Genomic DNA, 14,217 nt, shown 5'->3' with positions numbered 1-14,217 from the left:
TTATCATTAGCTGTTGCTAAGGTATTGAGGCGTATACATGACAAACAAATCTTATGTAATGTTATATCGTAAAGCTGATGTTTCATCACTGTACCAGAGTCTAGGATGTGGTTGTTACGCAGGTCCAGGATCTGGATATTATAGTTGAACTTGAGCAGGTTGCCAAGTTGAGCCGAATCCTGCAGGCCATTGAGTTTGTTGTCAGCAAGGTACAACTCCCGCAGGTTCATGTTCATCTTCAGAGCCGTAGCTGAAGGAAAAAAAGAGACATATGAGATTAGGCTGGGAAGAGAAAACCCCTTCTCTTCCTCGAGTATGTCTCCTCCCATCACCTCTCTGGCATTTTTGTCCTTTCTTACCCAGTAACATGAGAGGCCTCCCAGACAGACTAGCATTCTCCAGGTGGAGGACTGCCAGGCTGCCACTGATCCTCAGTGCCCTCGCCACAAAAGGAGCCGAGTGGTCGAGCAGAGGAGTGTTACGTGCGTCGAGATACTGTAGGGAGCTCGTCTGAAGAGGAAACATACATACAAACAATTTGGCACAGATTAATTTACAGTGCAATAAAGTAACATCATTACAGAGGCCAGGTAATTATATAGAGCTTTAGGTAAAGCGCATGCATTATCTAACTCTGCATCCACTACACTATAGTGGGATTCTTTTATTCTCCTCAAGTAACCTCTGATTACCTTTCATTATAGCTGTGGTGCACTGATAACCAGCTAAGAGCTTTAATTGATTTAAAATCACACGACACAATCAAGCTCTGATAAATTCCTTTTTAATTTGCTCAACTTAATTTGGGATTTTTGTGTATTTATTTACAATCCTGCAATATTTCTTATGCACAGAATAGTAAAACAGCCAGTGGAGACAATAATCTTTTCTCCTGGGTACAAAGCAACAGTTTCCCTTGAGGGTGAAAACAAAACAGAAACTAATACTTTTATTTTCAATGTCCTCTTTTGCAGAGGATCTTTATTTGTCATGGTTATCTATATTAAAACAATGCAACCTACAATTAACTGTTTTTATTTGTTTTAATTTCCACTTGATCTCAACAGTAGCACTGATGGAACACAGTCAGAAGGAGGTCAGGTCACACCTTATTTATAATTATTTCTCAATCAATTTTTAGAACACATTGAAGAAAATACGTGAATCTTGTATTCAGTTTGAAAAGAACACATTTTCCAGACAAAAAAACAGGTTCTGCAGATTTAAGTATTTAGTGTGACCTACTCTTGAACTTGAAATAGCACAATCCTGGATCAAACTTTAATTCTAATCCACTTGATATTATTGTAAAACCTTTGTTTGTCGTACTATTTAATGCTGAGAAATATCTGCTGTGAATAAGGTCTATTATTCCTAGGTTTATTCAACACATACTTGTGCATTACTGTTTAGATTGAATACTGCTCTTTGTTTATATCTTGGGACCATTTTTGAGGGTCCTCGCACCGACATATTGTTCTTGGACTATTGTCTTTGTTTTTTTAAAAAACATAAAGATGCAATCCAACCTTCTTTTTCTTCCCAACCCGTCCCTTTCCAATGCAGAGGAAAGTAAATCTCACCTTTCTCATCATGTGAGCTGCAGCCTGCCATCCCCGTGTCCCAATGTGCTTGTTGAAGGAGATGTTCAGATGTGTGGCTGACTCGTAATACTCTATCATGTCAAATAGAGCTGATGCACCCTGAAAAGCAAAGGGAGAGATGGAAAGGAGTAAGAAAAAAGGGAAGTATTAACATATAGATTTTACAAGGAGCAGATGTTGCAGCAGGGGTAAAAGTCCCTCAGGGCAGATGAGACCTGAGGAAACTAGTTTAGAGGAGTAGGGGATCAGCAGTAGAGCGGGTCATTCTCTAACCAGAAAGTTGGAAATTGACCCACAGTCTTCATGCAGATGTGTTCCTGGGTAAAAAGGTTAATCTGAGAGTGCCAAATATATGGAATATCCAATTGGGTGACGAACAAAACAACAGTTCCCCCCCCCTAAAATTGTGATATTTCTACAAGATTAATGAAAATAGTCTGACAAATATGTAGTCGTAGTAGATAATTTTTTTCAAAAGTAAAAAGTACTGTTTATCAGTGTTTTTCTGTAATCCATGGTTTTCAAAAGACAGTTTCATTTTAAGCATTTTCATTTGAAGGCTGCCATTTGTGCTTTGACCTGCTCCGAGACGCTTTATTCATTTAATTTTATTGTCTTACAGCACTAATAGACACCAAGTAAAAAGCACATTATTTTCTACTTAGCCTGATCGCTTTATCTTTAAACAATGTTTTAAATTTCATGTATATCTTGTGTTGTATAACAAAACGGTTTTCAGAAAAATAAAGTGACTACTGCTGTAAAATTAATGAAGTGTCATAAAAAACATTTAGTATAAAGAATAGTAAATATAAATGTACACACATATATTCTTCCTTAAAAGATTATGTCATTATAATAATAATTATAACAATAATTTGTCCCCAAAAATGAAACGTTTTCCAAGTCCCAAATTCCTTTTTGATATGGTCAACAGTCCAAATGTCCCAAAATAAGAATAAGAAACAGAATAAATAAATGAGAAAAGCAGCTAATTGTGAGAATGTTTGTCAAACGGGTAAGAGAAAATCTCACAGCACTAAACTGTTTAGTCTGAGGCAGTTGCAGGACTGAAGTGAAACGTCAGGTCACGCAGGATGAGGTTGAAGTGCACTTATGATCAGAATGTGTTGATCTTTACTATCACGATACCTCAACTCTGTGACGGTTTTAATGGTATGGAGTGAAGATGGATCTTACGTGGGTAGAGTTTATGTGATGGACTTGTTTTTGGTGCAGCTGGTTTCAGGATGTGGTGTTAAAGGAATATTTCACCAATTCACTTTGTATTACTAGTAGTAAAATACTACCCCTATTCTAGTAATACAAAGCTAAATGCAAATCAGTAAAGTATTCCTTTAAGGTTAGTCATTAATTAGTTATGGTTTAAGTTAAGGATAAGGCTTTGGTTAGGCTTCACACATGAATGGAAGTCAATGCGAGTCCTTAAAAGGATAGCTGTGCAAACCTGTGTGTGTGGTAGACATTATGGAGTATACACAAGTGTGTTTATCTTCAGGGTGGGAGAACATGAGTCACATTCAGTCCAATAAAAAAAACGCCTAAAACTAGCGCTCTCTGTGCTTCTGCATCCTTCGGAAACTTTCATCATATCATATCCTTTAAAACAAAACGCTAAATCAAGCCATGTTTCTACTGGATATCTCAGTGACATCCAATGAGAAGACAAACTCTTCTATTTAATCATCTTCTTTCTGCTTCTTCCTTTAAGGGTCGCCACAGTGGATCATCTGCCTCCATTCAGTTCCTTTTCTATCCAAACCATCAACATTTCCCAAATATATGTATTTTCTCCTTTAAGTGTCTGATGTCGTCAGAGGTGACACTTGTCACAGACTGTGATGCTGCTCTCTGGTGATTCAGTCACTGACTCATTCAGCTGCTTCATAAATATTTCCAGAGCAGATTTCTATGTTGGATGAAAAAAATAACTGGGTTTGTCTCTCTGCATTTGATTGCATGACATAAAGCCCAAATGGGTGCGTGCCTATGTTTTGTGTGTATTTTCTAAAGCATATATACAACTAAAATGATGTTTATCTATCAATATCTCTGTACACATGTCCAGTATTGTTCATGAATGTACCTGCTTGTATTTAATGTTCTTGTAATGCAAATAAAACATAAACCCGACTGGAACAATCGCTTAATGTGACAAAGTGCAATGAAAACAAATAAACGCTTTCAACCAATGTTTCAATTTTGTACACTACTGCATAGAAAACATGTTAATTCAAACCTTTTTTGTATTTTTACCTAAGGGTTACCAAAGGTTTTTTAAGGTTTGACTGGCACTGGTTTGACTTTATCTTTTTGACTGTTTCACAATGTTTTAAGGGCAGCCAACTAAAACATTGGGACCATCAGCTGTTTTACCTTGACAAACTCTTGAAATGTGCACTGCAGCTGAAGCTGGACCCATTTATTCTCAAATATCTCATTGTATTATCATACTACACCTGTCACCCGTCTAAAAAAAAAAAAATCTGTCCTTATCAGGGGGCACATGGTGGTGTAGTGGTTAGCACTCTCGCCTTATAGCGAGAAGACCCAGGTTCGAGCCCCGGTTGGAACAAGGGCCTTTCTGCATGGAGTTTGCATGTTCTCCCCGTGTGTGCGTGGGTTCTCTCCGGGTACTCCGGCTTCCTCCCATAGTCCAAAAACATGCAATGTGGGGAATAGGTAAATTGGACACTCTAAATTGACCGTAGGAGTGAGTGTGAGAGTGAATGGTTGTTTGTCTCTATCTGTGTGTGGCCCTGTGATGGACTGCCGAACTGTCCAGGGTGTACCCCGCCTATTGCCCGATGTAGCTGAGATTGGCACAGCACCCCCCGCGACCCTCTGGTGGAGAATAAAGCGGTTAGATGATGACTGACTGACTGACTGTCCTTATCAGCACATTCATTCTTGAGTTGTGGCCAAAAATGAGTTTTCTGAGGTCAGTGATGTTGACATTTTAGCTTAAACATGAAATCAGTTACTCTTTCAGTCTAAGTAAATGTACCAGATGTCGTATTACTGATGAATCATGTTCAACAGAAAGTGACCGTCACCTATGACTAGAAAACTAGTCCAAAACACTACGCCTCTGATAAAGACTGTAACTGGCATGAGGGCATAATCAGAACCCAAAAGTTAAGTTATGTGACAAGAGGAACTGATAATACCTACTAATAAATCATATAACCAGCATAAATAGTAATGATGGCAAAAGCTACTGTTAATGCTCAATTTCATTAGCTGCCAAGAAGGAGTTATGTGGAATTGAATGTGATATCAGTGTTGACATAATATTTGATGTTGTCAGGAGGTAAGACCAAAAAAATGCAGATGTGTGCTTTCATTTTGGAGAAATTAAGCATACACTTTTTGAGAAACAGAACCAGTTCAGACGTTTTACACATCATCTGGGAGTGAACATGACACAATGCATTATTACAGAAATAAAACTACAGGCAGACAGTATCCTGTCATTAGTAAGGATGGACGTCCTCTTTCACATGAATTTACATGCACATGTCTAACAAAACTGTTTTTTAAAATATTCCTTTACATGGTGACCAGTGGTCAAAAAAGTTAATCTCCAATAGAAAAAAAAATCCGCATTGATTTGTACACCTAACTCGGACTGAATGATTTGGGGAAAATACCTTACAAGGAAGTTTTTTCTCATGATATAATTTTAATATTCAGTACAAAATTCCCTCTGTACCAAATTCAAAACATGATGGAGCATTACCAAAGGACAACCTCAAAACATTAAATGACAAAAGTGCTTCATTTAGTGGCATCTATGCGCAATCTAAGTTGTGAATTGCAACCAACTGAATCCCCAATACTGCTGACGAGATTAAACTAATTTATTTCAACTCATTCAATCGTTTTGCCATGACGATTAATTGCGGCATTACAAAAAAAATCTCAACGCGTGGCCCTAATACTATAATAATAATTTTTAATTTTCAAGATATAGTAAATTAGTAAAATATATTGGATATCGATATTGTTTTTTTAGAAAATTGATGCTGATCATTCGTCATCATTTCTAACAGTTGGCTGATAACTGTAAACTTTATGATTTTGTTTTGTTTCAAATTACAATTTCCATTAAAAGATCAATTGTTCTGCCCGACACCTAACTGCCAGTCTTGAGGTAATATGATAGCTACCCAATTTTACACTACTGTCTCTGAGGACAGAATTTAACATTCTCACACTCTAAACGAGCGCTGAAGACTAGCATTTTGTGGTCAACATAAGTTTGCCCCACAGGGTGAGCAGTAATTCAAGTTACCCTTCCTACCTACGATGTATCCTGTATGACTGTGGCTAAAAGCAGTCCCCAAGTCTGCGTGATTCAGTACTGTCGATTATATTTGGAACTGTGTGACAGGAAGTGGTCAGGGCCAGTGTCCTTCTGCTCCACATCACAACACTGTCTATGTGTGCATGTCTACAGCACAACAGTCCTTAATGGTGTTTACACAATTGGACATCTGGAGTAATCAGAAAACCCACGGCAAACATTCGACATCCTGCCAGTTAAAGAGGATCAGACTGAACGAAGAGCGGTGCCATAGACATGAAAGCGAGACTCAGGCATGAGTAAATTAAAGCGGGAGCAGAAATGGAGGGGAAGCAAAGGGACAGATTTTCAGTGACATCTTACATCTTCATCCAGATTGGTCTGCTCCAGGTCGATCACTTTAAACTGGACCCTCTTCAAAATCTCCTCCAGAGACTCGCATGCTTTGTAGTCCAGCTTTTCACCTAAAGACATTAACACTCATATAACACCAGCATTTTGTAACCGCACACAGTAACAGTAATAAGTGCTGCACAAAATCAAGTCTGTGGAAATGAGACAGGTTATATACATTCATGGTGTGGAACTATGAGGCTGTTGTTTTGGTGCTTACCTTTCAAATCTAAGCATTCGTTTCGCTGTGTCAGGTCTTTGAACTCCTACAGAAACAAAAAGAAGCAGCGTTAGAGTCGGTGTGTTTCCCCATTGAAGCAAACCTGTTGAAACTGATAAAATCAAGGAGACAAAACATAGCTGCAGATCTTATGTAAACAATAAAACTTTGCTGTAGAGAAAAGCATCAGCTGGAAACATTTGCTCAATACACGTCACATCAGCAGAGATAACTTATGTAAAATACTGCATGAGAATACTAAGTCCTCTGCCAAGCCTGACCTTTTTTTTTTTCAGAAAAATTTTATCCACTTATTTGTCAACACAAGCACTTTCATTGCATTTCCGACTGCTGCTTCATGTGGTTTCAATGTACCACACAGGTCCAGAGTGTAAAATTTAGGGAAGGGTTTACTGGTGGAAATTGAATAAACCACCCATAAGTTTGTTTATATAGTTCAATAATAACTTTAAAAAAATAATACAAAATTGGCACCTGAATGGACAAACCAGCCACAGCGAGCATGCATATATTTTGAGGCTGAAGCTAATAATGCAAACAAGGAAGAAGTACATCCTTTCTGGTAGATCACCAGGGGTTCAGAGAGCTGCATATTTAACTGTCTCTTCAGTACAGACCCCTGGTACTGACAATAAGGATAAAGGCCCCTTTATACTCTACCCAAAAGACAGGGACAGATGGAGCCTTCCATCCGTACTTTGCGTTCATTTCGCCTGTCATTGTGCATCAAGCAGGGGAGCTTACAATGACGCAATACCACTGGAAATCATGGGATCAGTTTAGAGCCAATACTCGACGAACTAGCAACCTACAGTTGCAGTGAAACAACTCAAACTCAACTGCCAGAGCTTGCTGGTTTATCCCAGCAGCCAGAAAAAGAGTGACTGTCAGGTGCTCGGCTTCCCTCACTGGCGTGATGTGGTTTGATTCGAGGGGCTATCAGCAAAGCGAGTTGCCAAAAGTCACAGCGGACATCCGGAAATTTTGAAAATGCCGCTCGTCATTAATCTCTCATCGGCAACACCAACCAAATATTCCCCATTAATGGGACAACTTAAATTACTGGTCTTACATTCCACTGCCATGAAACCTGCTTGTGTTTCACTCTATTTTAAATCAATCCTCCTAAGATTTTATGTTTTTCTGCTGGTGAGCCAAAGGCAAATTTTCACCTTGGTGGACAATTCAGTTAAGTTAAGCCCCAAGATGGACTTAGTAATTAGAACATGTCAGTGTTTTGCAGGTGGACAAGTCAGACTATCCAACACAAGCATACAACAAAGATGTGTCAGTGGTTAAAGGTTTTCTTACACACTGGACTTTATACTGTTCATGTAAATGTACTGCTCGTAGTGTTTGTGATCCACAGACCATGTCGTCAATCTTGAGATGTAGTCCAATAACAACATCACAGACAAAAACAAGACCAATGTGATACTGGCCAAAATCACAAGAGAAAAAAAGAAAAATTTGACACCATCAATAAACCCTTAATATTTAAGTGCTTCAATAATGCAAGATGCTGTAAAGAGAGATGTCCACCACTAGCTTCATGTGAAGAGGATGTGAGTGAGGGCTGAAAATGTCAAGCAGTTGGATCATTAGGTTTTTGAAATAGAAAAGTCATTTTAAAGATGTAAAATATTGTATCGCACTGATACCTTTATGAATACATACTCATGGCTGTGATACTAGTATTGTGTTGGACACAAAAATGTGGTATTGATCATCCCTAAGAAATAGTCTCTCTAGCTGGCCGCCTAACCCAGTAAACATGAACTCCGTAACCTTTGCCTCTGTGTCTGAACATCGTTTCTTCCTGCACGAGTGCTTTAAAGCTAGGACTGCAACAATACATAGATGAAGTGATTTACTGATTACTAAATCAATCAACTATTCTGATAATCGATCAATCGGTTTGGTGGTTAAATTAAATTAAAACAATCTCTCTGATCAGTAATTCCTGGTTTGGAAAAGAAAGATCAACATTTTTCTGAATTATCTGTAATTTTTTGGACCGGTCAATTCATCAAGAAAACAATCGATAGATTATACACTCGGTTATAGATAACAAAATAAAATAATCAAGTTGCTGCTCTAATTATAACAGGTCACAAACATGTGAATTGTGACCCGTTATAATTTTAATTATAATTGTTATAACTTTTACTACTGTCCCGCTTATATTTAATCGTTCAGTTGATCCGAATGATGAAATCCTAAGTGGTAAAAAAAAGCGAGCTTCAATACAAACATAAATGTCTAATGGTTATACTAATGGCCGGAGGATTACTGAGCATTGTAGCATTGAACTGGGAATGATGCACTTCTGGCAAAAATTAAGCAGATCAAGAAGAAATTGTTCAGCTGGGTCTTGTGTTCAAACTAATGCTGATCAGAGCAGGAGCTGATAAAAACCCACATGCAGTGAAGTCATTTGTCACGGGTGTGAATGCCAATGGAACACATTCCCACTGATAAAACCCCATTTAAACCAAGGATGTAATGGATTTTTTGACCAGTGGGAACAGAGTAGTACATATACCTTCTAATAGCGAGGCCAAGTGGACTTTTATTCTAAAAAATGACTACATGGCGTCTGATTCCCCCAAATAGCACAGCATAATATACTGTATACATATATGTATCAAAGCTTTTTCTATATAATCCCTGTAGAATATGATCAACCACAGGTCTTCAAGGACAGCATGTTTCTACATAATCACAAAAAGCAAGTGTACACTTGACTTGCATGAAAGTACATAATAGGGAAACCACTTTTTCCCCAAGGAATCACAGAAGCAGAAATGTGACACAAGGCCAGCAAGAGTCCAGGGCTAAAGACTCCAATGGAACTTACTGTGGAGCACACATTCAACATGCAGCTGCTAAACAGCGGCCCTTATAAACACGGACACACAAACAACTGGCCAGAAATGTACATAACCTGTAGGGCCCCTGGCAGGCTGCCACACGTACAGTTGGACTTAATAAAGAAAGCATTCAGAGTGTAAGAGGGAAACACAAGTAAATGGCTGAGCTCCTGCTAACCCTTCCCTCACTGGCCAACCGTTTGGTCTGACTGGCTTGTTTATGTGGCTGGTTACTGCAAGGATGACTAAGCAGAAACTAACAGGGGACATAGTGGACCGGGGGGTAGGGAGGGAAAGAGAGAAGGAAGGTGGTGATCAAGACTCTCAGATCAGACAAATTCCAATGGAAATGTACCAAGAGCACAGGACTAAATGAAGCTCACAGTTGCAGGTTAGCACAGTGATGTGTATTTTCACAAGTGACTGAGATGTTAACATAACGTCTCTCAATCAGCTGACCGGGGCGTGTGGGGATTTACCTTACATAGTGTCTGTGTTACCAGCTGGCTTTAACTTTCCTCAAACATCATCACTCACACACAGAGACTAACACGCAGGTACAAACGTGCTTGCGTGAGGCCCAGTTCAGGTTTTATGAGTGTGCACTGCAGCAACTGAGCAACAGTGCAAACAAGGAAAAGTGCTAATGTGTCCCTTATGCAAAGGTTAGCACTGCCAACTCCTCCTGTCAGTATAACTAGGGGGCAATAGTTTTGTTGACAGGATATAGCTGCTAAAATCCAGTCACATGCACTTACACTGTACAATAAAGCTGCATTCTGCTTCCGGTAAATTGTCAATACATTTCTCTGTTGATCATTTATTACAAATGATTCATTTTAGCTCATCAAATGTTAAGCGTTTTGTCTGTTAATTATCTCATGTTTGAGGTTCAGATTTGTGGGCAGATAAACAAGGATCTGATGTCTGAAACTGTAGAAAATTGATGACCACACTAAAATTCACTAACCAAAATAAATACTTTATTAGAGACATATTTATGTGACCTTTCCACATAATAACAGCAGTTTAAAAATCAATTTAAATAGCCTTTGAACAATAATTTTATTTAGAAATTTCAAATAGATCCATGGTTTAGATGAGAGTGATACTAACATGAAAATACACAAACACTATTCTTTTTCTTTTGAGAAGGATGAAGTGCACATGCTGTTCAAGTTCAAAACCACAAGGGGGTAAAAATAACCACTTATGTATATATCACAAGGCATAATAGCACGACTATAGTTCTATGTGGGTGCCCTGGGCTTCAGTGTGCAACAGTTAGGAGAGAACATTAGTTGCCGTTTGTGAGATACAACAAGACGTAGTCCCAACGTAAACATCCATGTCTGGTGATGAAAACACTTCAAAACCATTATTTTAGGTCATGGTGTGATGCATCATAGCATGACTACATTTTCATCTGTTTAGGTGGGAATCTGGTCAGGAATTGTTTCCTTGTGACTGTCCTAGTGGTTTGGTGGTGGTGGGATATCTGTGATGCTCTAATGTATCTTCTGTGATCAAAACACTGCAGAGGTTTGCTTCATTTGATCAGTGGCTGTAATGACAGAAGTAGCCACAGCAAAGTGTAGAGAGAAAGGGCAGAGAAAAACAAGCAGGAGACCAGCAGCTGTGGTTACGATAACTTCTCACTCTGCCAAGAGACTGACATCCACCAAGAGTAGCACAAGTGACAATGTTCTTATCATTTCCTCAGGGTTTGGAAATTATTATGTTTCCTTTCTAACAGACAAAATAAGTAACACAATTGTCAAAACTATGCAAAAGAAATGTTTTAGGCCTCACCTGTATCTGTTTAAGCACTTTGGGAATAGTTTTGCAGTTGAGTTTCTGACATGCCTGTTTGTAGGCAGAGAGGATCTCCTCCACTGTCACATTCAGAGCTGCAAAAACAGAAGATTAAAGAGGTTAGATCAAGCTTTTATTATCTTGTTTCTTTGTTGCACCTGGGATCCAAACAAACACACACAGAGGATAATCAGGCAGAGTAATGAACAAACACATTTATCTGATGACATTTTCTCTGCATACGTCTACATTATACAGCCTTAGTATCAAAAGATTTGGGTGGAATCTCCAGCAACACAAATATTTAATGGTGTGTGCGGTGGGAATATGAGTCTAAAATACATGCAGAATGCTTTTAATCTGAAATGGATGTAGCCGCGTTGCTGCTGGTTTATGTTATCACATCATTAGGTTAAAGGATGTCTGTTTATTTTGTGAGCTCCACAGTTCACTTGCAGGTCAGTTGGTTATGAAGCAACGGTAACACTAGAGCAGTGAATTGCAACTGCAGTTATGATAGCCACCATTTGCAAAACAGCAAACAGATACAATATCTGTAATGGACTAACTTTTATAGCACTTTGAAATATCGCCCATGTCTGTCCCCGTGCTGATCCTGGAGTTTATGCCAATAAATTATGACCATAAAAATCTAGTACAGGGACATACTTTGAAAAAAAGTGTCTTTTATGTGATTTGTTTGTGTGTCTGCCTTGAGGAGCACTCTCCTGACAGAGAGGACAAGGAACTGTAACCGCTTTAAGGGCTCCCCCGTTTAAGTTCACAAAAAGAATGAATTGTTCCTCTCTGCGTGTGCGTGTGTGTGTGTGTGCAGGGTCAGCCGCTGCTGCCATCCCAGACTGCTGTGGGGGGAGAGCAAACTCCAGTCAGGTGACTGGGCAACATTCAAACCCACTGTTCTGACTGAAAGACTCTGTTGTGAGATGAAGTGGAGCAAAACATAAAAATATGATGATGTTAACACTGAAAAAAGCACATGCAAACCGGAATTCAGCAAATTCAGGACTTTAAATGACATTAACACAGTGTTTATCTAGACCCTTTGGGTGCACCACAACCAATATAAATCAAGGATAAGAACGCTCACCATCTTTTCACCACTAAAACAGCTTATTTTGACCAAGCCAGCAATTTTGCTCCTGGGATTTGATCCCTGTGTTTTTGATGTGGCAGACTGGGCCTTCACTTTTGTTCAGCCTCATGAAAACTACCGCCCTATAATGTAGCCAGTGACTGCATGCAGCGCAATCTTGTATAATGCTGCTGGGGTAATGTATTGTCAGTGTTTAAAATGAAGGATTTGTTTGGTAAGGGTAATATGGCAATTAGCATATTCAAGACATCACAACATAATTTTTATTGATTTCTATCTGTTCAGTTTGTCATTATACAACCTCTGTATTCACAGTATGTTTCCTGGTTTCTCTGATTTATCTGATTATGACCGTTAGGTTTACACATACAGCTTCTCCAATTCATCTCTTGAAAAGTTTGCAGTCCATGTATAAAAGCAGCACTTGACAGACATTTCAGGTGTGAAAATGCAAGTACAGCAACTGATAACAATCAAAGCATTCATGGAGATTGATCCTGTCAAGCAAAGAGTTGACAATAACAGTCACATTAAGGACATGAACATACTTTAAGAAGATTTTTCTGACCAAAATTGTGATATCGAAATGTTTCTTTAAAAAAAAGTTATACTGTTTATTTTCCTTGTATTCTGATAGAAATATCATTAAAGAAAACTAGGTGAGGCTCTCTATCTGATTTGAATTGTATGTTGCTAAATAACAAACCAGTACATTTAGACAGGGTTTCATTTTATACGACTCATTTAATCCTAATTTCCATTTTTACTTTATTCACTAAGAGATCTTGAAAGGATGTAGTTAATTTTACCTTAAATTAATTACCCAAAGTTAATTTTACCACTATATGACACAGTGAGTGTGTCCTGGTGAACAGTGTGTCCTTGGAAAAGAGTTATTGTTCAGTGTTATGGTAGAGCAAGTGTGTGTGTGTGTGTGTGTGTGTGTGTGTGTGTGTGTGTGTGTATAAACACTTCCTGAGGAAAGGTGTGGTTTCAGGGGGAGAGTTTTAAGATGAAAACTCCAATATTTTGTTTTGTTGAAATGACAACCCACAATGTTTGTTGGGGTTGTCTTTTACCCAAGGGAATAGGAAATGTAAAAAAAAAATAAAAACACTGGTTTTCCTTGGTGGGGTTGTGTTTTCATACATTGATCATTACTAACAGAAAACGAGATAAGTTATTGCTTTGGTGATGGGGGCATTGGTTTGAGTTAGAAATATTCAACTTTAAAATGGCTGAACACAGACAAAAACAAATATGAGAATATAAGCAATTGTAGTCAAACAAAAAGGAAACCAGTAAAATCAAATGTTGCCTTCAATAGCAGTCTGAATGCCAGCCTTAAAGTTGCAGGATCATGAAGAGCTACATTTATTTGTTTGTTTTTGTTTTGTTGCACATCTCCTAATGATGCTGGCACACGTATGGATGAAGTAGTGATGAAGAGATACACAGAAGGAAGAGAGGAAAGAAACGGTTCCAAACATACAAGGATGAGAACTACTGATATATATGCAAAGTCAAGAAAGGGGTAAGATTATACCGAATCTGGATTTAAAAAACAAAACAAAAAAACGGAGAGATTTGGCAAACAGTCAAATACAGACCCAAGTCCTGACAGGACAGTTAGCCCAGTGTGGCCAGAGTCGAACAACAACACCCCAACACTTGTCACTCAAAGATGGTATCAAAACTATTTCCTAAACCCAAATTAGGTGCAGTAACATTTACTTGACACACTGCAGCATCCACTGCAAAATCCATTTGCCCTGACCATCCCTTTAGGGGAGACAAAACCAGCTATTCATGTTATACTGAATAAAGGAGCAAAAAAGGGCAGAGCG

At 38.6% G+C, this 14,217-nt stretch overlaps 1 protein-coding gene across 1 annotated transcript in view; it reads right to left on the bottom strand.

Moving 5' to 3' along the window:
- ppp1r37 (protein phosphatase 1, regulatory subunit 37) overlaps positions 1-14,217 on the bottom strand; it is a 32,669-nt gene that overhangs the window by 6,116 nt on the left and 12,336 nt on the right. The window contains exons 2-7 of the mRNA XM_044031975.1: positions 11,254-11,351; positions 6,548-6,593; positions 6,298-6,398; positions 1,584-1,703; positions 360-510; positions 95-250 (exon numbers count right to left, since the gene is read on the bottom strand). Of these exons, the coding sequence (XP_043887910.1) occupies positions 95-250; positions 360-510; positions 1,584-1,703; positions 6,298-6,398; positions 6,548-6,593; positions 11,254-11,351 (672 nt within the window). The remainder of the gene's footprint in view (positions 1-94; positions 251-359; positions 511-1,583; positions 1,704-6,297; positions 6,399-6,547; positions 6,594-11,253; positions 11,352-14,217) is intronic.

This window comes from Solea senegalensis, linkage group LG8 (genome assembly GCF_019176455.1).
Source record: "Solea senegalensis isolate Sse05_10M linkage group LG8, IFAPA_SoseM_1, whole genome shotgun sequence".
Classification (NCBI taxonomy): Eukaryota; Metazoa; Chordata; class Actinopteri; order Pleuronectiformes; family Soleidae; genus Solea; species Solea senegalensis.
This window is presented reverse-complemented; position numbering and strand designations above follow the sequence as displayed.